We start from the raw sequence: 25,000 nt of genomic DNA, 5'->3' as shown, positions 1-25,000 counted from the left end.
TGGGGCGAGGAGGAAGACAGACAGAGAGAGAGAGAGAGAGAGAGAGAGAGAGAGAGAGAGAGAGAGAGAGAGAGAGAGAGAGAGAGATTAACCTAGGGATGATTAACGCCCAGCTTAAACATAAACACGCGATCTCTTCGCTGGCAAGTCCACACACGTCGATCTGTGGGTGTTTTCCCAGAATCACTAACACGTACCCAAAGGAAAAGATTCGTCCACGTATCTAGGAAAGGGCGGAAGGAGAGGAGCCTTCGCTTTTCTTATCCTACATCACTTACTTCTTTTTATTAGATGGTGTATCTTGTTACAGACAATCCTTTAAGAGCCAATAGATCCGTAGTTTGTTCTCAATTTGTGTTCCTTTGTGAATTCATTCAATCCATTTCATGTAATCTTGTTCACAAGGAAATATAGGAAGCAGTGTACGTGTGCGTGTGCGTGCGCGCGCGCGCACGCGTGTTCCCCACCCATTCCATCAGACTGAAGTGCATGTATTCACTCCACTACTTATGCCAAGAAAGTCAAGAAAATCGTAATTAGAGGGTTGGCCTGATAACCGGTTGCACCAGCACGGTGTATTCACTTCCTACTCGTTACCTCACAGAGCGTGTGAGTACCTCGAGACACGGCAGCTTGCTATACCCTCTCTTGCCTGCCTTTCCATTAATAGCGCGCGTCGATCGCACTCCGCACACCGTACCCTTACACGTCCTCCATAATCAGAGACGTGCCAACTAACACCTTGTTTTCAAATGTTTGTGACGTGCTCAGTACACGTAAATGTAAAATCGCCATCGAGGTCTCTGATTATGTGGTTGTTATTCATGTTGGAAGTACCAAGTAGCGGCGTAACTTATAATTAACTTGTTATTTTTCCTCCGTAGTGTTGGAAAAACAACTTTCTTGTAAATTCCAAAGCAATTTTTACCATTATATATATATATATATATATATATATATATATATATATATATATATATATATATATATATATATATATATATATATATATATATATATATATATATATATATATATATATATATATATATATATATATATATATATATATATATATATATAGTACCCAATGATGTGAACGATATTGTATTTCTCTCTCTCTCTCTCTCTCTCTCTCTCTCTCTCTCTCTCTCTCTCTCTCTCTCTCTCTCTCTCTCTCTCTCTCTCTCTCTCTCTCTCTCTCTCTCTCTCTCTCTCTCTCTATATATATATATATATATATATATATATATATATATATATATATATATATATATATATATATATATATACTTTCTTCTATGAAACTATTATTCTCAACATTTATTTGGCACCACATCTTTAAAATGCCGTGGTATTATTACCTAACATTATGATAATCGTACCCTTCAACGTAACAAGACGTGAAGATAAATACCTAATTTGCCACTCGCTTCCTTTACAAAGATGGTGAAAAATCATACAGGTAAATCTTGTATATCTTAAGGTTGCAATCTTTCATCAGAAGTTCAGTAGGCGGAACCGTAATTCACTTCTGGATTTTCTCATCGTAATGTAATTTTCATATTCTTTTCACTTACACTTCTCTCTGTTTATTCTCATTCTCTCTGTTTATTTTCATCACCTGCCTTTGGTCACCATTTGATGAAAACAACTGTCCACGCTATTTTTAGATGTAGGCACACACGTGAAATTATGATACTGAAAACTTTATAGTTACAAACAAGAACAGCATTTCATGGGAATGCAACAAAGCCAAATTTCTCCATAGCAAATATAAATGACTACAATATCGTAAAGTGGTGTGACACTGCTGGCTAACTTGTATGGCGAAGGAATAAAAATCATAGTACCTCTGTGCCTGTCTGGGAGGACGATCAGTCCAATTTCGCAGCGTCTTTTTTAGAAGGATTGTACAAATCTTTGTATATTAAAATAAAAATTAGGGATTCGTTCTGTTTCACGACATCGCTGATGAAAAAAATATATAGTTTAAGGTACCATATATATCTTATCTCATCGTTGCGCCGTCAAAATTCAGTCAACCTAAATATTTAATGTCTTGCATCTGTATTTTGTTTCGTGCCGTATGTTTTCGTACTCGAGGAATGGATATTGTAAATGGAATTTGCTGTTGAGGATATTGTAAACTTTTGTGCCTTATCAGAATTTACCTGACAAACAGTCTTAGGTCAGTGGTCCATGGTGTGACGTGCGTGCACCACCACTACCGCCACACAGGTCTCGGCACTTTCTGCTTGTGTGCTCATTATTGTCTTGCTCCACACACACACACAAACGATAACTACCTGTCTGAAGTCCATTTACGGTCATGTATTCATAATTTCTTTTTTAATTGGCTATTAGAAATTAGGACCGAAAGACTTCACTGGCGGCGTCGACTTAACCTTTTGAATACTGATGACAATAAAAGTTCTGGTATTATATTTGATTAACCCTAGACGATTTTACAGAATAAATCTGCATCACTCCATCCCTTTCGCTCTAAACTTGCATCGTACTGTATTATTAAACTTGAGGAGTGACCGCAGCAGTCCCATAGATAAGGCCTAAGGAAGTCCTCTACCTCCGTGACCTTTTGATGGACACACAAAGCTCATCAAGTACCCGTCTGTGGTGGAGTAGCTGAGAAAAGAGGCACATGAAAAAAAAGAGAAAAAAATATTGATAGGACGTGAACAACCATGACGGTGCTCCCCTTCCCGCCTTGTCCAGGGTTGGGTGTGGCGTTTAAGGGCGTCCCGCACCCGCAGACCCTCAACGTCTGACGCTCGCTGCTGCTGCCTAAAGGAGCGAGTCAGAGACGATCTATCCAGAAAAAGTCGACTCACCACATCTTTCTCGCACATGCAATCGATATCCCCGAGCACACACACACACACACACACACATACACCGTGTAGTGTAGTGGTTAGCACGCTCGGCTCACAGCTAAGAAGGCCCGGGTCGAAACCCAGGCGCGGCGATGCAAATGGGCGAGCCTCTTAATGTGTAGCCCCTGTTCACCTACCAGCAAGTAGGTACGGGATATAACCCGAGGGTTTGTGACCCCGCTGTCCCAGTGTGTGGTGTGTCAGTGGTTTCAGTCCTGCCCGAAGATCGGTCACTATGAGCTCTAAGCTCTTTCCGTAGGGGAACGGCCGGCTGGGTGACCAGCAGACGACCATAGGTGAATCACACACACACACACACACACACACACACACACACACACACACCATCTCGTACAGGAGAAATATGGAAATCATTCAAGGAGAAATAATAAATAAATGGCATTGAAAATGCATGCAAAAGTTTTCAGATAAGTAATAACAAAATTGTAGTGAACATCTAACCAGTGTTCGTGAACGTGAGAACAAAAGAAAATACGAGAAGCCGCAAGAAGCTATCAGGCCGACATGTGGCAGTCTTTGTATAAAACATGCCTTCTTATTTCCACTATCATCCCCATTCACAAATTTGTCTAATCTTTTAAAGTTCTCTGTTTGACTATAACAACGTCAAAATTTAACCATGTACTCGAAATGGTGCACGAAGCTGAAGAAAAAATACACTTAGATGTAGGTTAGGTTCAACTTTTGATATTATCAGTATGATATTCTTTATCATTAGATGAGAGATAACGATGTGTAGTTGGAACAACGAGAATCAGGGTTTACGAGAGCGAGCACCATGATATTTTACAAACCTTCACATGCACTGTATTATCGGTCTAGTCTTTGTGTTGCCTTGGGTTAAATAAAACCAGAGAAGGGAGATGTGTATGCATTAGGTAGAAGGAATAGGATGTAGACATGTTTTTCAGATTCCTCAGCAATAAAGGAAAGCTTCAGAACAATTTTTCGTAACAAATGGAGTACGTGGCTGTGACGTCGATGTGTTTATTTTCCTCAAGATGAACCTGGTGGCTTGGTGCGCTTGACCACCTAGTCCTAAAGGGCGTGGGGTTTCAGCCACTGTGATAACAGAGGGTGGAATTCCATCAGTTCCTAGGAGTTTGTGAGTCACTCGCGTCTTCCTTTATTTGCTGGTGACGGTACTGGCAACTCCCGTGTAGATACTAGTTGTGTGTGTGTGTGTGTGTGTGTGTGTGTGTGTGTTGGGTGGTAGGAAAGTAATGGTATGAATGAAAGTCACACAAGATACATGAACGAATACATAAATTGAAAAAAAAACTGAGTTGGCATGTATTTTTTTTTTCCATGGAATTCAGTATTAACACTCTCTCTCTCTCTCTCTCTCTCTCTCTCTCTCTCTCTCTCTCTCTCTCTCTCTCTCTCTCTCTCTCTCTCTCTCTCTCTCTCTCTCTCTCTCTCTCTCTCTCTCTCTCTCTCTCTCTCTTTGGTGGCGAGCCGTATAGATATACACCAAAGTGAGGACGAGGGTGGCGGCCTTTGCTACGGCTCACTTCCTGGTCCTTCCCTGTGAGGGTGGCGGCTCAGGTCATGTTACCTCTTTGGTAGGCGGAAATTACATCCGGCATTCGCTGAAGGATGCAAAAGGCTTTTCTTTTTATTTATTCATAATTATTTAAGTTAAGCGTGTAAAGCAATACTTTACGGATAGCACACTGTTCTTGTAAATGAAATTAAATATACAAAAGTAAAATCTGTGACTACTGATCATGTCTATCAATAAATGATAATCTTAGGCACTGAGTTAAGAGTTTATCTTTATACACAGGGCACAATGCAACAGGTGTTGCAGCCATGCAGGAGTCGCGTCTGCCATGGACACCCACTTGTGAATTTAGTTGGCTCATGTTTTTTTAAGATTTTCCTTTTTCTTAAAAAGAATATCTGGTCTTTTTTTCATATTTACGCAATTCATCATTATAGTGTCTATTTGTATGACTAAAAAGTTTAATGATGTTCTTTGTTTTATCCTTTTATTACTAAAGAAATCAGCATTAAATGTGGTTCGTTGATAGGCACGCATTCCTGCCTGACCGCCTCTACTCCCTACCCCGCCCGCCTCATCACCTTGTAGGTGATTAGAGGAACATTGTTTTATCTTTTCTTTTTTTTTTCGAAGCGGCAAGGCAAATTGAAATCAATCATATTATAATTGTGTCTGAGTGAGGCTTTGCATTAAAATGTGATTTATTTCTTAATGAAAAAAGCTATGCGTATTAAAACTGTCTTGCAAAATTTTTACTTGTTACCTGCTGCATTTTGTTTAACAATTTATTATTTTTGGAAGCAGTTATAACTCCACATAGATAGCTCTTGACAATGTTGTGTTTTACCTAACACTTTTTCTTTGTTCTGATATTTGCAAAATACGGTATTTGCTCATGTCAAATAACAACTCAGAAGATTATCTGGAAATATTTCATTTAGAAGTATCCGACTGAGCGCCTCGGATACAGAATTTTCATTTTTGTATGATATTAAAAAAAGAACGCACAATTATGCTAAACAACTGAATTTTATCGATAAATTAGCTATTATAAAAATAAAACATTTGTGTGAACAAAAAACGATCCGTCAGCAGGATGCCAACACTACTAAACCATTAGTATATATTAAGTAGTTGCCAGACCTTGTAAACCAGAGAGAGAGAGAGAGAGAGAGAGAGAGAGAGAGAGAGAGAGAGAGAGAGAGATTGTTCCCATGCTCGCGTCCTGTAGTTACAGGTGATTGGGTTTATCGACATAATAATGCATTAAGGCACAATTGGCTGCCTGTTTGTGATGAATAATTGGTAACCTTGGATATCTCGGGCATGATGAGGCCAATAGAAGACAATCATAGACACGCCCCTTAACCTAATTAGATGGTTTGAAAGTGATAGAGTGTACATTCTGTATTGTACCTTCATCGCTAAGTTGCAGTTTTATTTAGTTATTCTGAAGTGTTTTGTACATTATATTCTGCAAGTATATGTGTAACTGTGTTAAGTGATAGATATCGTGCATGAAAATGATTTCAAATGTGTTTGTTCAACAATGAGAATTGTGAGGAACAAGTGCTGATGGTTCTTAACATTAAATTTCTGATAAAATTATTTCCATTTTTTTTTTTTTTTTTTTTTATTATCGCAGAATGATATATTCTTTGTGCGTGCGCGCGCGCGAACGTGCGTTTTAAATTTAGAACGCCCTATTTTTTTTTTTTTTTCTGTTTAAAACTGCAGAAAAAAAAGTATAGATTTTCTATAGGATTTTCTATTTCGTTCCGACAAGTGAGAGTATGTTTTTTTTTTCTTTATTTTTTTTTTTTTTGTCTGCTGTTAAGAGAGTCTTCTTAGTTTTCCTCACTTTTCTTTCTTCCTCACAGTTGAGAACGTGGCTTACAAAGGTGGCACTTGGGTCAACGACAAGAGACATGCGTGGTCTGATTGGAACTATGGACCTGCGGGGTTGGCCGTCGACGGTAACCTGGACACAAACCTGCAGTCATGCGCCGTGGTCGACAACGATCATGTGGACGAGCCCGTGTGGATGGTGGACCTGGGCAAGCGGCGGGAGGTGCGCGGCCTGGTGCTCATTACCTGGCAGGGACGTGGCCAAGGTGAGAGAGAGAGAGAGAGAGAGAGAGAGAGAGAGAGAGAGAGAGAGAGAGAGAGAGAGAGAGAGAGAGAGAGAGAGAGAGAGAGAGATTGTTTTACGTTTATGTTCACGCTGTGCGTAGTACCCGCGCCTGAATCCGTAAGTTGTAAGATTCTAATACTACATATTAATATTATCATGGAAAAGATAGAACACTGTGCACATCCATTTTATCAATACCAGCTCATATTTATTTTCTATAAATCAACACACCTAGAAAAAAAAATGAACTTCACTAACCTTCAGTCATATTTTAACTCACCTAGAAAACAATTAGCTTCACTAATCACCTGTCATATATTTTAAGTAATTTTTTGAGGTTAGTATTCCAGTAATACTGCCACCAACAAAAGCGCTATTGTTTCATCGGGTGCGCCTTGAAGCTTAATGTTCAGCCAGTGATTCGAATCATAAGACCAAAACATTTCCCTGCTGACATGTGCCAGCTCTGAATGGGATGCCTACGGGTGTGTGTGAGTCTGGGATCAGGATAAGTTGATAGTGACAGGAAGGCTTTGTATATTACCACTGTCCTACTATGGTTGGTTATCCCATATATATATATATATATATATATATATATATATATATATATATATATATATATATATATATATATATATATATATATATATATATATATATATATATATATATAATTTTTTTTTCCCACGAGTTAAGCCCTAAGGTACATTCTTCAGGATTTGATAGTTCAAGTAATTCTAAGTCGAAAATACTCTATACACACATGTTGTGTTTTGATTTATTTTGTGAGAAATTAACGTGTAAGTTGTTTGTTACGGGAACAGCTCGCCAAGGTGGATCGCCGCCTTCCTTCCCTCCTCGGCTCGCTACGTACTCTAAAGGTGACATTGAGTGATATTTTTTTTTTTTTTGTGTACAATCTTCGTTGTCAGAGCCTTATAGAAAACAGTTAGCAAATGACAGATTGAATTTTTGCATGTGTTAGATAAGAAAATGTACAGATGACATAGTAATATATAGTGCTTGTTAAGTGCTACTTTTTAAACACACATGGCAACTCAATGCAACTGTCACTTCCCCCAACCCCACCCCCAACAATCAGCACAATAATGGGGAGTTTTCGGAACTAAACCGCTAAAAGTCGTTGCTGCTCATCTAACTGTAGGAAAGAGAGCTAAAATATTGTTGTAGTAAATCCCAGGTGCGTAAAGATGCATAGAACATTGATCACCATGATACTGTTGTAATGATGTATCGACTTTTCAATATCCAGTATGGATAATATTGAGAGAATGTGGTCAAATGATTTTTTTTTGTGTGTGTGTGTGTGATTATCGAGTAAACTGCTAGCATTATCTTAAATAAAGCATATTACAAGTATAAAAACTATTGATTTGGACAATGAAAAAAGTAAAAAATCACACTGTACTATATAGTATGACACAACCTACTCAGTAACATCGTGATATAATTATGGCTCTATTTTTTTTTTTTTTTTTTTTTTTGGGGGGGGGGTTAGCATCCCTCACGAAGCGAGCGACAAGGCAAAGTAATCGAGAACCAAAACAAACATCTTTCGGGCGATCCTGCTGCTGCTGTAGTGTCCAGCTACCGTAATCCATTGCTTAGGGCGTAGTGGAGATGGGCACCGCAGCAACATTCAACTTCTTGTCCAACAACGTGTTTCTTAAGTTCAACCAGCACGGCCGAGTCAGGTGTTTGTTTTGGTTAGAGGTACAGCATTACTATCGCCAGGACACTCGAGCTGCCAATTTTTTTTTATTAAAATTGCCTTTTCCATAAACTAGGAAGGAGATCTATATAATTTGGACTTTTGACTGTCACAGACATGTTGCCTTTATGTTTACTGTCGTCTAGATTAAGACGTTTCCAATCAAGAGTGTATTCATTTGGAAATTTTAAGATGACCAAATAAATCTAAATGCCGATTCACTAGAAAATCAACTTATATACATTTGTTCATGAAAAGAGTTATTTTACTTGTGTTACTACTTAGAAGGGATTACGTAGAAAAATATATTATATAAGCCCATTGCATCTTCATGTAAATAAAATAACACTGTAGGTATATCTGATACTGCTTGTATGTGAAAGTTTGTGTCTGTGCTGCCACCTGGTGACAACCACTAGTTCTGAAAACTCCCCATTGACGTCTTGATACCTAAGTGATAGGTCTTGTCAATCAGCTGACTGCTTGGCAAAGTGCATTTTTTTTTTCTACGGTGAAATGCCTTTCACATTCAGTAACATTGATCATTCGGACATGATATACATATGATGATATCCATGACATGATATTCATTCTGTGATGGGAATGCCCGGGCTGCAGCAGCAGAATACAGACACAGGTATCCAGACAGAAGACACCTAGATAGCAGTGTTCTACACTGTATCAGCATCTCCGTGAGAGAGAATGTTACCTATAACCTATATATAGGCATATAACCTATATATACCTATATATAGTATCTCTGCAGCAGCTGAACGTACTGGAGCAGTTTAAGCCAGTACCCTCCAGATCACAAAACGAAGCCCCACCATCAGGACAAGAATACAAACACAAATACATAGAGGCAAAATTCACGAAACAGCACAATTCGACATCACTTAGAAAAATATCGCATAATCTAAAGGAACATTTACAGGAGTGGTGGCGGTCACTGAAACCTACTACACCGGTCGTCATGAAGCTGGTAAGTTGCCATGAATGTTTAAAAAGTAGCACTTAACCACTGCATAGCTGTGTTACATGTACATTTTCTTCACTGACACATAAAAAAACTAAATCTGTCATGTCCTGTTTTTCTGTAAGACTGACTGCGTAGATAGTACACTCAAAAATGCCTCATGCCGCACGGCACTACTAGAGCCGAGCCGAGGAGGGAAGGAAGAAGGCGGAGGTCCACCCAGGCGAGCGTTCCCGCAACACAAGACTTACACGTTAATTTCTCGCAAAATAAAGCAAAACACGGTATATGTGTATAAAGTATGAGTATTTTCGATTTAGAATTACTTGAATTATCAAACCCTGTAGTTTGTACCTTAACTCGCGGATATATATATATATATATATATATATATATATATATATATATATATATATATATATAATATATATATATATATATATATATATATATATATATATATATATATATATATATATATATATATTTTTTTTTTTTTTTTTTTCTTTTCTATAGTTATACCTCGTGATTCGAACGTCCTTCAATTCGAACAAATCCCAATTTGAGCAGGGTTGGCGAACAAAGTTTGTTCTTCATTTCGAACGCGGTCCTCCAATTCGAACACAAACACCCGTTCAAACGACGCCACTCGGTCAGGTCCTCTCGCGTTCTTCCTCCCTTCCTTCCCCTCCTTCCCCTTCTCTCCCTCTCCCTGCCTTTCTCTTTCCCATCCCTCCCCATATCTTTCATCCCTGTCCTCTCTCTCTCTCTCTCTCTCTCTCTCTCTCTCTCTCTCTCTCTCTCTCTCTCTCTCTCTCTCTCTCTCTCTCTCTCTCTCTCCTTGCCCCATGCAATTTACTCTCCTTCCGTCTCTCTCCTCCACTTTCTTGCCCCATGTAATTTACTCTCCTTCCCTGTATGTTCCTTCCTCCCACGGTTCTTTTCCTCTCCCTTCCCCTTTCATCTGGTCTCAAACCACCTTCCCTGTCACCTCCCCTCCCCCTTATCTGTCAGAGATAAGAGACAAGGGAGTGATACCTACCTCTCCCATCCCACCATTCATTGTCATTTTCGGTTCATCTTTTCTCACTCTCTCGCTCCTATATAATTCCATTTTCACTTTCTATCAATTTCATTCCATTTAGCTATTTTCAGTATTGTTCTTACTTTCAGAGAGAGAGAGAGAGAGAGAGAGAGAGAGAGAGAGAGAGAGAGAGAGAGAGAGAGAGAGAGAGAGAGAGAGAGAGAATGTAATGGGGGAGGGAAGGCGGAGGAAAAGAGAGAGAGAGAGAGAGAGAGGAGAGAGAGAGAGAGAGAGAGAGAGAGAGAGAGAGAGAGAGGAGAGAGAGAGAGAGAGAGAGAGAGAGAGAGAGAGAGAGAATATTTTAGTGCGAAATAAAATTGTGTACACCACAACAACTATTTTCAAGACTGAAGACGTGAGAAACTTTGGATGGCTCATTATTTTGAGGTTGGTGTTTATTTACAATGGTATTTTGCCTAAAAGTTTAAGGCCATTGTATGTGTGTGTGTGTGTGTGTGTGTGTGTGTATATAATTAATTTGAATGGGATAAATTGCTTCCCAATTCGAACAACCCAAAGGAACCAATTAACTTTAAATCACGAGGTAATATATATATATATATATATATATATATATATATATATATATATATATATATATATATATATATATATATATATATATATATATATATATATATATATATCATGGTTGAGTATTCCATACATACCACTTTTTCTTGCTATAAAAGGTTATACAACTTTCATGCTGTGGATACTTAAACAAACGTATTGTTTTTTCATTCTTTATTCTGATCTTGATATCCTGGAAGAAGCATGCAACAAAATACCAAACATGCACCAATCATGCTTTTAATAATTCACATTCATAATTTCCCTAAATATACTGTATCTCATGAAAACAGTAACTTTCACATCTACATTCCATTAATATCATAAAACAAAATACAGGAGGCATTTACATGGGGAAGGGAAATGCTGTAGGCAGCTGCATCATATCACATGAAGCAGCAAGCAGGACAGACAGTAAAGGCAAGCGTAGTGTATAGTGTTGAACAAACAATCTTGAGATAAAAATAAACAAATAAAGTTTACAAAGGTTACTGCATTACAAACAGTTATAAAACATGCAGCATAACAAGAAAACATATCACATGCAAATTCAGTATCTGAAATACTACATAATATTGAAGTTCTTTGAAACAAAGAAGTAAAGCAAGCAACACAAACATAATGGATATATAAACCTGACTTATTGCAGAATATTTTTAGTAAAAAAATTTTAATTTTCCAAGCTTTTATCATTTTTAGTCATGCTTATACATTTTGTTCCTCCACTCAAGTAAGTAATAAATCTTAAGCTTAATATACAGTATATATATATATATATATATATATATATATATATATATATATATATATATATATATATATATATATATATATATATATATATCATGCTATACATGATAGAGAGGTGGCCCACAAAAGATACTTGAGCCTTCCATCACTAGAATCTCGTGCATTTTATATTTATGCCCGGAACCATGCCAAGTCTGTTCTCCAACTAGCCAAAAACTCCTTCATTAATAGAAACTATCAAAATCTTTCAAGATCTAACTCCCCTCTTGACTTCTGGCATCAAGGCAAAAACATCTCCAATAACTTTGCTTCTTCTTCTTTCTCTCCTTTGTTTCAACCAAATGGCACCACTGCTATCACATCTATCTCTGAACTCTTCACTCAAACCTTTGCTAAAAACTCTACCTTGGATGATTCAGGGCTTGTTCTTCTCTCTCCTCCACCCTCTGACTATTTCATGCTATTAAAATTCTTCACAATGATGTTTTCCATGCCCTTGCTGGCCTAAACCCTCAGAAGGCTTATGGACTTGATGGGGTCCCTCCTATTGTTCTCTGAAACTGCCTCTGTGTTTGCACCTTGCCTAGTCAAACTCTTTCAACTCTGTCTGTCAACATCTACCTTTCCTTCTTGCTGGAAGTTTGCCTACATTCAGCCTGTTCCTAAAAAGGGTGACCATTCTGATCTCTCAGACTACTGTCCTATTGCTCTAATTTCCTGCCTATCTAAAGTTTTTTAATCTATTCTCAAAAGGAAGATTCTTAAACATCTATCACATCTGATCACTAGTATGGGTTCCATCAAGGCCGCTCTATTGGTGATCTTCTGGCTTTCCTTACTGAGTCTTAGTCATTCTCTTTTAGAGATTTTGATGAAACTTTTGCTGTTACCTTGAATATATCAAAAGATTTTGATAGAGTCTGGCACAAAGCTTTGATTTCCAAATTATCATCCTACAGCTTCTATTCTTCTCTTTGTAACTTCATCTCAAGTGTCCTTTCTGACTGTTCTGTTGCTGGTGTGGTAGACGGTCACTGTTCTCCTAAATCTATTAACAGTGGTGTTCCTCATGGTTCTGTCCTGTCACCCACTCTCTTCCTATTATTCATCAATGACCTTCTAAACCAAACTTCTTGTCCTATCCACTCCTACACTGATGATACCATCCTGCACTTTTCCACGTCTTTTCATAGACATCCAAACCTTCAGGAAGTAAACAGTTCATGCAGGGAAGCCACAAAATGCCTGACTTCTGATCTCTCTAAAATTTCTGATTAGACCAGAGCAAACTTGGTATTGTTCAATGCCTCAAAAACTCAATTCCTCCATCTGTCAACTTGACACAACCTTCCAGACAACTATCCCCTCTTTATTGACACTCAGCTGTCTCCCTCTTCTACATTGAACATCCTCAGTGTGTCCTTTTCTTATGCTCTAAACTGGAAACTTCACATCTCATCTCTACCTAAAACAGCTTCTATTAAATTAGGCATTCTGAGACATCTCCACCAGTTTTTCTCACCTCCCCAGCTGCTAACTCTGTACAAGGACCTAATCTGTCCATGTATGAAGTGTGTTTCACATGTCCGGAGGATTCCACTCATACCACTCTTTTAAACAGGGTGAAATCAAAAGTTTTTGTCTCATCAACTTCTCTCCTCTGACGGTCTTCAGCTCTTTCTCATCGCTGCAATGTTGCATCTCTAGCTATCTTCTACTACTATTTTCATGCTAACTGTTCTTTTAATCTTTCTAACTGCATGCCTTCTCTCCTCCCATGGCCTCGCTGCACAAGATTTTTCTTTCTCTCACCCCTATTCTGTCCACATCCCTGAGCGTTCATCCCTTTCTCTGGTAAACTCTAGAACTCCCTGCCTACTTTTGTATTTCCACTTTCCTATGACTTAAATTCCTTCAAGAGGGAGATTTCAGTTTTTGACCACTGCTTCAGACTCTATTCAGGGACCGGCATCTCAGTTTTTTTTTTTTTTTTTTACTGGATTTTTATTGTCCTTGGCCAGTGTCCCTCCAACAAAAAAAAAGAAAAAAAATCCAGGGGTGTTCTGAATTTTTTTTTTTCTAATTTAAATAAATTTATAGAAAGTTTTTAACATTACCTTACCAATATGTAAATTTAGTAAATCTACTTCTTTAACCCTATCACTGGGACACAAACCATTTAGTAGCATCAGAAGCAATTTGTGAAATCTTCATAGGCATCTACAAGAAAGACTGCAATGAAAAGAATACATTTTGCAATTTATTCCGTTCAAAGATTGTATGTGGCTGCAGAACAAGTAAAAATATATGTCTCAGAGTGATTGTAATTAGGGAAAGGTGGAAGTCAAAGGTTAAAATGATTAATTACTGTTTCCTTGACCAGGGTCAGACAACCAAATTGTAAGGATGATTTTGTCTTGGCTTTAAAATAACTAAATATTTTGTCTTCACTGTTGAACATACAATTGTTGTGACTGAGATGTTGAATAGATTTGGTATTTAGAGGCTACAAGAAACTCACTAACATTTTCAAATTTTAATTAATTAATACTATTTACATTTCCTAAAAGTCACCCTGAAAATTCTTACTCATATTCATCTTAAATTTCTTCAAAGTTATTTGATGTCACTTTATATATCTTCAACATTTTCAATTATTAATGCAATCATGGTGCAATAACACAGGCAATATCAAATTGATAAACAGCTAATATTCAGTTAGTGCAATTAGTGTTCAATTAGAAAACACATGATATCATCATCACATAAATTATGTTCATCTTCATACAGTATATCATACAAATCATACTAAACATAAAACATGTAAATATCTTATGATTATGTAAGAATATAATAAATGCAGTTATTCTGTTCCTCCTCCTTTTCTTCCTAAGATGTTTGATTTCTAGACTGCATTACACTTTCAAGTTCCACTTACTTTAATTTATTCTATCCATCTCAGTCCCTCTCTGGTCAGGTCCTCTGGAACCTCTGCCTCTGTATTTGCTACTACCTGATTCTCTGTTATTCTATTCATATACAGTTGTTTGAGACTGCCTGTTTCCCTCAGAAAATTATCTTTATTTTCATAACATTTGACATACCTCCCATTCACATTTCTTATTTACACATATGATCTGCCCACAGGCATGGTACTTGACACAGAATGCTAGTCAGGGTATAGGAGCAATTTGATGGAGCTTAATTGGGCATTAGTATTTTCTATAGGTTAACTTTCTTTTTGGTGCCTTGCACTTCCTGGCTGACTTTCCCTTTTTGATAGTTTTCACCACCTCATCCTCTACATCATTTCCATTAATATCCTTTTGTCCCCCAGGCTGCCTTCACCTGGGTGGTTTATAAGTCTTCTTCCTGTTGTTGTGTCTTGCATGTGTCCTATGTCTGTGTTTGTTTATTTTTCCAATTTCTTTTCCAGGGTTCCCTCGTTCTTGTTATCCAGTGTGATCAGCTTGTTTTCTCCTATTTCATCCATTTTCTCCATTTCTTCTTTCTTACTTATTCTATCTCCTCTTTTTTCTTCTTCCTTATTCTTTTTTCTCTTTTTTTTTTTTACTTATTCTGTCTTTTCTTCTTTCTTCTTATGTGACAGTATAATGTGGTGTGGGGTTACCACACAATTTTCATCAATCAGAATCTGCCTGCAAGTGTTGGTTATGAACCTATGAAAATTTCTTGCAGGTCCAGCCTACAATATATACAAGGACATTCCTTTCACAAATGACCATAAATTCCTGTCCCTCAACCTAAGTCTTCAATGTCTGGCTCATTATCCAAAATAGAGTATAAGGGAAAACCTGGATGACAATTTGAGTCAATTTCTAAAAATTGTGAATCATTTGCCTCACAATTTCCTGAGAGGGGACCATGCAGCAGGTAATTACTCATGATTGATTTGAGCTTCTTCATGCAATTCTGAACAGTAGGATGATCTAGCAGCTGGAGGGGTGAGAAAAACTGACAGAGACAATTCAGAACACTTAACTTTATAGAAGCAGTTTTAGCTAGAGATGAGATTTGAAGTTTCCAGTTTAAATTATAAGTACAGGACAGACTGAGGATGTTCAGTGTAGAAGAGGGGGACAGTTGAGTGTCATTGAAGAAAAAGGGATAGATGCCTGGAAGGCTGTGTCGAGTTTATAGATGAAGAAATTGAGTTTTTGAGGCACTGAAGAATACTAAGTTTGCTCTAACTTTGCTCTAACTTTGCTCTAAAATCAGAAATTTTAGAGAGATCAAAAGTCAGACATTCTGCGGCTTCCCTGCATGAAATGTTTACTTCCTGAAGGGTTGGACATTGACGAATAGATGTGGAAAGGTGCAGGGTGGTATCATTAGCGTAGGAGTGGATAGAAAAAGGAATTTGGTTAGATCATTGATTAATATTAAGAAGAGAGTGGGTGATAGGACAGAGCCCTGAGGAAAACCACTGTTAATAGATTTAGGAGAGCAGTGACTGTCTACCACAGCAGCAATGGAATGGTCAGAAAGAAAACTTGAGATGAAGTTACAGAGAGAAGGATAAAAGCTATAGGAGGGTAGTCTGGAAATCAAAGCTTTGTGCCAGACCCTATCAAAATCTTTTGACATCTTTAAGGCAACAGCAAAAGTTTTGCCAAAATCTCTAAAAGAGAATGATCAAGACTCAGTAAGGAAAGCCAGAAAATCACCAGATGGTGATCAGATAGAAGGTTGTGAAGTGATAGATGCTTAAAAATCTTCCTCATGAGAAGATTAAAAACTTTAGACAGAATTAATGCAATAGGATAGTAGTTTGAGGGATTAGAACAGTCACTCTTTTCAGGAATGGGCTGAATGTAGGCAAACTTCCAGCAAGAAGGAAGGGAAGATGTTGATAGACAGAGTTGAAAGAGTTTGACTAGGCAAGGTGCAAGGAAGGATACACAGTTTCAGAGAACAATATGAAGGACCCCATCAGGTCCATAAGCCTTCTGAGGGCTTAGGCCAGCAAGGGCATGGAAAACATCATTGCGAAGGATTTTAATAGTAGTTTGAGGGTGGAGGAGAGGAAGGAACAAGTCATGAATCATCCAAGATAGAGGTTTTCACAAAGGTTTGAGTGAAGAGTTCAGCTTTGAAAATAGATGAGATGGCAGTGGTACTATCAGGTTGAAATAAAGGAGGGAAAGATGAAGAAGCAAAGTTATTGGAGATGTTTTTGGCTAGGTGCCAGAATTCATGAAATGAGTTAGATCTTGAAAGATTTTGACACTTTCTGTTAATGAAGGAGTTTTTGGCTAGTAAGAGAATAGACTTGGCATTATTCCCAGCAGAAATATAAAGCACATGAGATTCAGGTGATGGAAGGCTCAAGGCTACCTCTCTATCATGTATAGCATGAGAATAGGCTGTGTTAAACCATGGTTTGGAAAGTTTAGGATGAGAGAAAGAGTGAGGAATGTATGCCTCCATGCTAGACATTATCACCTTTGTTATGCACTCGGTACACAGAGAAGGGTCTCTGACATGGAAGCAGTAGTCATCCCAAGAAAAATCAGCATATTATCTCCTCAGAGGCAAAACGCCAAAGGCACCTCCACTTTTGGGAATCCTGAGAAAGGATTGAAGCAACAGGACAAGGTACAGATACAAGATTATGATTGGAGGAGTCCAATGGAGAAGATGGGGTAATAGCATAAACAGAAGGATTAGAGGTTAGATAAAGATCAAGAATGTTGGGCATATCTCCAAGATGGTCAGGAATATGAGTAGGGTGTTGCACCAGTTGCTCTAGGTTGTGGAGGATAGCAAAGTTAAAGGCTATTTCACCAGGATGGTCAGTGAGGGGAGAGGAAAGCCAAAGCTGGTGGAGATCTCCACAAAAGGGAAGAGAGTCAGATTTGCTCCACTTTGGAAGTTAAGTAGTAAAAGAATTTCTTGTAGTCAGAAGAGTTAGGTGAGAGGTATACAGCACAGACAAATTTAGTTTGAGAGTGACTAGTCATAGCCAGATGGTAAACTCAGAAGATTCAAGAGCATGAGCAAGAAAGCAGGTTAAGTCATTACACTCTTAAACATAACATCCAGCTTTGGATTGAAAACAAGGATAAGAGAAAGTAGGAGGAAACAGAAAAGGGGCTACTGTGCCTGAGGCACCTGTATTTCATTGAGGAAAAGATTAGGTTTAGTAGAGGAGAGGTGTTCTACAAATTAAAAATTAGATCGTGAATGTTGCAGAAGTTAATGAAGAAGTTGCATGAGGTGTCAAGACACTTAGGGTCAATACCGGTAGAGCAGTCCAACCTGGGAACATTTATGGTCCCATCCCCAGATGGAGACTCCAAGGCTGGTGTAGGAGTCACCATGACCATTTTGAATTTTGAGTGAAGGGTGTGTCTAATCAGATGCATGTAGTTCTGTGTGAAGGAAAAGAGTTGTCTTTAGTGGGCAGGCTGTAAATGTCCCCTTATGTTGTGAGACACAAAGGGAAACATTTAGTGATGTCACAGCTGGGTTTAACCCATAAACTGCAACATACATAATATGATAAATGGCGTGTAACTGCAACTTACATCATATGATGTGAAGGCTATTTTTAAACTTAGCAACCTATATTTCACTACCATGTCTTGAAATGACATTTGGAACTCAGGATGAGTGAATCCATGCTCTCTCTCTCTCTCTCTCTCTCTCTCTCTCTCTCTCTCTCTCTCTCTCTCTCTCTTCCATGTGTGTGTATTTACCTAGTTGTGTTTTACAGGAAAAGAGCTATGCTCGTGCTGTCCTGTCTCCATATCTATAAGCATCCAGCTTAACTTTAAATTCATAAATATTTGTTGCTTGTACCACTGTTTCATCTAAGTTGTTCCATATTTCTTTCTATGCTTCTATTTGGGAAGCCATATTTCTTGACATCTCTTCTACTTGCTGTTTTCCTCAATGGTTGGTTTTCGAAATATTAAAATGTAAAACTGGAAGCTATTTTTTGCAGTTTTTAAGAAATGGTGCTTGGATAGTTCTCTCGCTGAGCTGCACATATACAGTACATTATATGGACACATTACCTTTGTCATATCCTACCAAAAAATTTCAACTGGTGCACTTTCACTCATGAGTTCATTACATGAAACATTCCCAACAGTTTTGTTAAAAAAAAAAAAAAAAAAAAAATGAAAAATGGGTTGTTTGATTCACCAAATACACTATTTTTTTTTCTTTCACAGCCTTCTTAAAAATGACATCTGCATCCTTGAAGTAGTACATGTGTTATGGAAATTTACACTTGTATCATGCACTATATCAGTATATTATTGTATTATTGGTTTATGTTGTGACTTGTATATAAATTGTAAAGTTATATCAAAGGGTTATTAAAGTTAATCTAGCACAAATTAAGTACTAGTTATTAAATAAAATAAAATGGGAGGTAGAAGTGTGCAAAATATGTATAGCTTTTGTTTCTGACATGGCAAGCCGAGAACCATTCTCACTGTTTGGCTACTCTTGATGGTAGTATGTGCCAAATAGCTGTAACCATCATCACTGTCCTATTAAGATGTATTCTTGACTCTCTACCGATTACCTGTAGTTAAACTCACTACGTTAAGAACTTAGAAGATTGAAACCACTGGATAATTCCAAGGAAGCTGTTTTAGCTACAAAAACCACTGACCAGCCGCTGACCTGGAACCTAGTGACTGGAACTCACCACCCTCTGGCTCGAACCACAGCCAAGTTATCAGTTATTTAAAGTTATATTTAGCAATGCTTTCTGTGATTATGTGTTAGCTGGGAGACACTACGGCAAATGATAAGGTCAAATAGTTCCCACGTAGGATTAACATTTGTGTACCTTCACATCTCTCATTTGTTACTATGCTCACTTTTTAGCATTCTTAGATAATATATGTAGTTTTTGGGGACCATCAATGTCCCACACAGCAGGAATTCCTTGAAATTCCTGGTGGCACCCTGCTCAGTACTGACTCGGTCCATGTTTTTTCTTTACATTCAGGGGTAACCAGCATCAACCTGCGCAGCAGATGAAATCCAAATGGTGACACTGCCATTTAGTTGTGGTGCTGGGCTCTAAAACATTCTTTCTTACTCAGGAGGGAGGGGGGAGGGTAACCTCTCCTGCTACTATAGACTCCTCAGATCAGCGAGTGATAGGTGTTGCAGCAGTTAGGTAGGGAAGCTTTTCGTAAGATGATTGTTGATATTTTCTCAGCAAGTGAAAACTGGCTCCCACATATTCAATAAGAATACAATATTACAGTATAGAAATGGGTGTGAATGTTACTCACTACGGTGGCTGTAAGAACGTTTTATATATATATATATATATATATATATATATATATATATATATATATATATATATATATATATATATATATATATATATATATATATATATATATATATATATATATATATATATATATATATATATATATATATATATATATATATATAATACGAAAATGTCAGCAAGGTAAACACATTTCATAAAGATGTATTAAGAATGGGGTCTGGGGATCATTCTGGCGAGGCAACGTCTAGACATGAACATACCCACGCTCACATTTCGAATCTGCAACTGAGCAGCAAGCTTCAAAATGCACTTGGTGAGGCGACAGCACTTTTGCTGATGAATGTACCTAAAAATTCATTCTCCTGATCACCAATGCAGAGTCAAACTACAATTACTCATTTTTACCTCATCCTTGCATCCACAGACCAACAAACTTTGTATCGGGATTATGTGTTCGGCCTTGACCGCCTCACCATCTTCGTGGAGAATCAGCGTCGTCTGGATACATTATCTCCCCAGGACCACAAGAAGTGTGCCTCCATAACTAGGCTCAACAATGCCCTCTTCAGGTATTAGACATGGCTCATATTTCTCTTTCATTCATCCGATTTAAAAAGCATATCGGGAAGGTTTACACCCGTTATAGAGGTAGACATTAACATGTTTGGTTTTGTGGATAATTTTTGTTTGCAACTCTCCATTTGAAGATAATGTAAGTAATCAGCCATGTAATTTTTGTGTATGTTCATCTTATTGTGAGTTTGGTCTGTGTTTTCATCTCTCTCTCTCTCTCTCTCTCTCTCTCTCTCTCTCTCTCTCTCTCTCTCTCTCTCTCTCTCTCTCTCTCTTATATATATATATATATATATATATATGCTTCGGGATTTGATAGGTCAAGTAATTCTAAGTTGAAAATACCCTATACACATACTGTTTTGCTTATCTTGTGAAATTAATGTTAAGTTGTGTGTTACAGGAACCGCTCGCCTGCTGGGTGGGCCTTCCCCTCCCTCCCTCCCATGTGCACCTTGGCTCACTATATACTCAAGTGGCACCGCGCAGCATTAAGCAATCATTTGTGTACAATCTATGCAGTAAAAGCCTTACAGGGAACAGTTAGCAAATGACATAAATTTGTGTGTCTCGGTGAAGAAAATGTACAAGCAACACAGAAGTACAGTAGTTGTTAAGTGCTACTTTTTAAGAGATATAGCAATTCACTGCAATTGTCATCCCCTCAACACTCAGTTGACATCTTGACACCTAAATGACAGGCCTTATCAGTCAGCTGACTGAAGTGCATCTTCTTGCTAAGGTGAAGATGCCTTTCACATTCAGTAATATTGAGTATTCCCACATGATATTCATGTAATGTTCATGACATGATATTCATTGTGTGATGGAAATGCCTGGGTTGTAGCAGCAGAATACAGACAAGGGTACCCAGACAGAAGACACCCAGATAATAGAGTGTTCTACAGAGCGTCAGCATCTGTGAGAGAGGATGTTTCCCTGGTACTAACACAGCGGTTGAACGTACTGAAGCAGCTCGTGATGGTATCATCTGGATGACTATACGTAGCTCCACCATCAGTACAAGAATGCAAACACAAATACACACAAGAGCAAATTCATGGAACATAACACAGCTTGACATCACTTATAAAAGAATATCAAGTATCTAAAAGGACATTTGCAGGAGTGGCAGAAACACCAGGGCCCGTATACACAAAACTTTTTTGTTAGCCTTAACAATCTCTGCTAGCTAACAGAAAATCACTAAAAGTAATGCACCAATGCTTAACTAGCAAATGTTAGCTAGCTAGTAAACAGTTGTTTGTCAAGTCCCGCTAAACAATGCTGAAGTTAGCAGCTTATGAACATGTAAATGGGTATGTTATTAAAAATTGCACACATAAAACAGTGTTATTAATGCAGTTGTTCAAAATTTATTAATATAGTATCATGATAGCACATTATGAAGCTGGTGAGTTGCCATGAAGCTATGTTTTATTAAATTTATTATTATAGTATCATGATAGCACATTATGAAGCTGGTGAGTTGCCATGTATGTTTAAAAAGTAGCACATAACCACTGCATTGCTGTGTTACCTGTACATACATTTTTTTTTTCACTGATGCATACAAAATTTAACCTGTCATTTGCTAACTGTTTCCTGTAAGGCTTCAATTGCGTAGATTGTACACAAGAAATGATCACGTAAAGCCGACATAGCAAGCAGAAGTGGGAGGGAGGGAGAAGGCCACCCAGCAACCAAGCAGTTACTGCAACACACAAATTACATGTTAATCTCTCGCAAAATAAAGCAAAACACAGAATATGTGCATAGAGTATTTTTTACTTCGAATTACTTGAACTAACAAATCTTAAATGTACCTTAACTTGCAGGACACCCTCTGTGTGTGTGTGTGTGTGTGTGTGTGTGTGTGTGTGTCTATATATATATATATATATATATATATATATATATATATATATATATATATATATATATATATATATATATATATATATATATATATATATATATATACAGAGGAACTTCGGTTACCGAACGCCTCCCTTCTCGAACAAATCAGTTTTCACAAAATTTTGAACTCATTATTGCTTCGGTTGCAGTAACATAATTTGGTTAATTAATTAATTAATTTCAAATATTAAAAGACAGCAGAAGCTGCCGTTTATTACTAATTTATGGTTTATATAAATATTTACTTCGTTTTATCTGAAGGAGATTTCAATCTTTGAAATACGGTAAATGTGATCCAGATGAAAAGCCTCGATATAAACAGTTTTCAGCGCTCAGGAGTTATCCCGAGCCACCTGTGACTCTCTCAATGATCCCCAACGTCATCAGTACTGCACAACTGCATTTTTCTAGTAGCTTTTCCCAGTAGCAAGATGTCTAAGTGACAGGCCTTCATTTTTGGCGGTAAATGGGTTGCTGTTCTCTGTAAGGCTTACCTCACTAATCCCAGCACAGTCTAAACAGTATCTTCTGATGAGTTCTGTGTTCCTAAGTTCATTCAGTACATCCTTTCTGGATAAATAACTTGTGAGCTGGAGATATGAAGCAGCCATCTTGGCTGTGGGAGTGTCTGTCATAAGCCACTAAGACAGGGTAGGCTGGTGTTTGGGAACATATTAATCCATCTTATATTGACTCCTATGGTGAAAATGGTTTCGGTTTTCGAATATTTCAGATTTCGAATTGCATACAGAAACTAATTAAGTTCAAGAACCAAGGTTCCTCTCTCTCTCTCTCTCTCTCTCTCTCTCTCTCTCTCTCTCTCTCTCTCTCTCTCTCTCTCTCTCTATATATACGAGTATATATATATACACACACACACACACACACACACACACACACACTATATGTATATTCATACTGCAATTCATTGTACAGGGAACGGGTGCACGTGGAGTGTCCGCAGCCAATCAAGGGGCGGTACCTGTACATCAAAGCCAGCGGGGTGGCCAACAGGTGGCACCGGGTGTTCTCCATGGTGTTGTGTGAAGTGATGGTGTACTGACTTGCCTAGCTCACCATGCCTTCAACCCCTACACCACCTAACCTCAACCTCAGTCTCAGCTTCATCTCCCACCTAATCCAGAGTCTCAAAGACAGAATAAAAATAATCCCTCATGTAAACTAAGGCTAATCGTAACTTTTCTTTTTCCACTAATGAAGCTTCAGAAATGTGTTCATAACTGTAATGAATGATGCTGCAGAACATGCACAGTGGATATCACTGTGAGTGGTATAAGATGCAGAAAAACATAAGTGTCTCATTAAACATATGACTCACTGTGTTCATGGAAAAGGAAGTAAGATGTCTGAGGTAAAAAAGGCAAGACGAACTACATGGCCAAGGAGAGTGGTGCTTCCACCATGGCTAAGGTCGAGTCAGAGACCCAGACTGATTAATAAATTGATATTTTGTGCCTCAGCACTGAGGTCATATGGCACCAAGACCTGGTATGGACAAAAGTAATAATGAACCTCAAGTGCTTTGTCATGTGACCCATTTGGAAAGTGTTTAAGTGTTGCATTAAAATGTTCCTCTTTCTCATAGCATGAGAAAGTGCAGGCCTGGGTGTGCACTGTGTAGGCCTGTGATATGGTAGACAAGAAAAAAAGTTATGTACATACATGACAGAGTTTATCTCGTTTAAAATCAATCTTTGTCCGTGTTTAACCCATTCACAACAAATGCATCATTATAATGAGAATATAAAGTATGTAGTGTGTGTGTGTGTGTGTGTGTGTGTGTGTGTGTGTGTGTGTGTGTGTGTGTGTGTGTGTGTAAGATTTACTGTCATGTGTCTATATTGGAACAATAGTCAAAGCCAGTAAGTAGTGAGTTTGGCAAAGATCATGACCCCTGTAGTCATTCCAGTATACTCCACCATCACCAGGCACATCTCAGCAGGTAGGCAGATGAGAGATAGAAAAAATAGTTTATTGAATGTTCAGTTGAAAAGATTTTCTGCTTTTTATATAATTAATTTTCTTAAACATGAGAATATATATAAGATGCATCATATAACTTTCAAGACAAGCATACATCAAGCCAAGTTAAGTTACCATTAATGATTTGTTCAATCCATCACATAATTATTCAAACTGAGACACAATGTTCCTCCCTTCATTATTATATTCATCAAAGAAAATGATAACAATAAATCATTGCCCAGACAATGGAGTGCATGTATATGGCAGCACCTGCACTGAATTCTCCCATTGCTAAACAAGACTTGCTGCTATAACATACTGAACAAGACAACCTACAGCTAGTCATCTAAATTTTCATATATTAGTAACAAGACCACAATTGTTCTGACTTTGTTCCCATTTGTGAATATATATATATATATATATATATATATATATATATATATATATATATATATATATATATATATATATATATATATATATATATATATATATATATATATACAGTAAACCCTCATTATATCAGACCCCATTATATTTTAATGGAC

At 37.7% G+C, this 25,000-nt stretch overlaps 2 protein-coding genes across 9 annotated transcripts in view; one reads left to right on the top strand and one right to left on the bottom strand.

Annotated features, from left to right (window-relative positions):
• LOC135114285 (lactadherin-like) overlaps positions 1-23,655 on the top strand; it is a 273,601-nt gene extending 249,946 nt beyond the window's left edge. For 3 of the 4 annotated variants that reach the window (XM_064030172.1, XM_064030169.1, XM_064030170.1), the window contains exons 9-12: positions 6,303-6,536; positions 9,226-9,273; positions 20,395-20,539; positions 23,400-23,655. In XM_064030172.1, coding sequence (XP_063886242.1) covers positions 6,303-6,536; positions 9,226-9,273; positions 20,395-20,539; positions 23,400-23,526 — 554 coding nt within the window. In that variant the 3' untranslated portion in view covers positions 23,527-23,655. The remainder of the gene's footprint in view (positions 1-6,302; positions 6,537-9,225; positions 9,274-20,394; positions 20,540-23,399) is intronic. The other variant, XM_064030171.1, reaches the window with a different exon arrangement.
• Positions 14,198-25,000, bottom strand: part of LOC135114287 (uncharacterized) — a 53,141-nt gene continuing 42,338 nt past the window's right edge. For all 5 annotated transcript variants that reach the window (XR_010275475.1, XR_010275476.1, XR_010275478.1 and 2 more), the window contains one exon: positions 14,198-18,069. The gene's annotated coding sequence lies outside the window, so the exon portion shown is untranslated. The remainder of the gene's footprint in view (positions 18,070-25,000) is intronic.

Source organism: Scylla paramamosain, chromosome 27, assembly GCF_035594125.1.
Source record: "Scylla paramamosain isolate STU-SP2022 chromosome 27, ASM3559412v1, whole genome shotgun sequence".
NCBI classification, from domain to species: Eukaryota; Metazoa; Arthropoda; class Malacostraca; order Decapoda; family Portunidae; genus Scylla; species Scylla paramamosain.
This window is presented reverse-complemented; position numbering and strand designations above follow the sequence as displayed.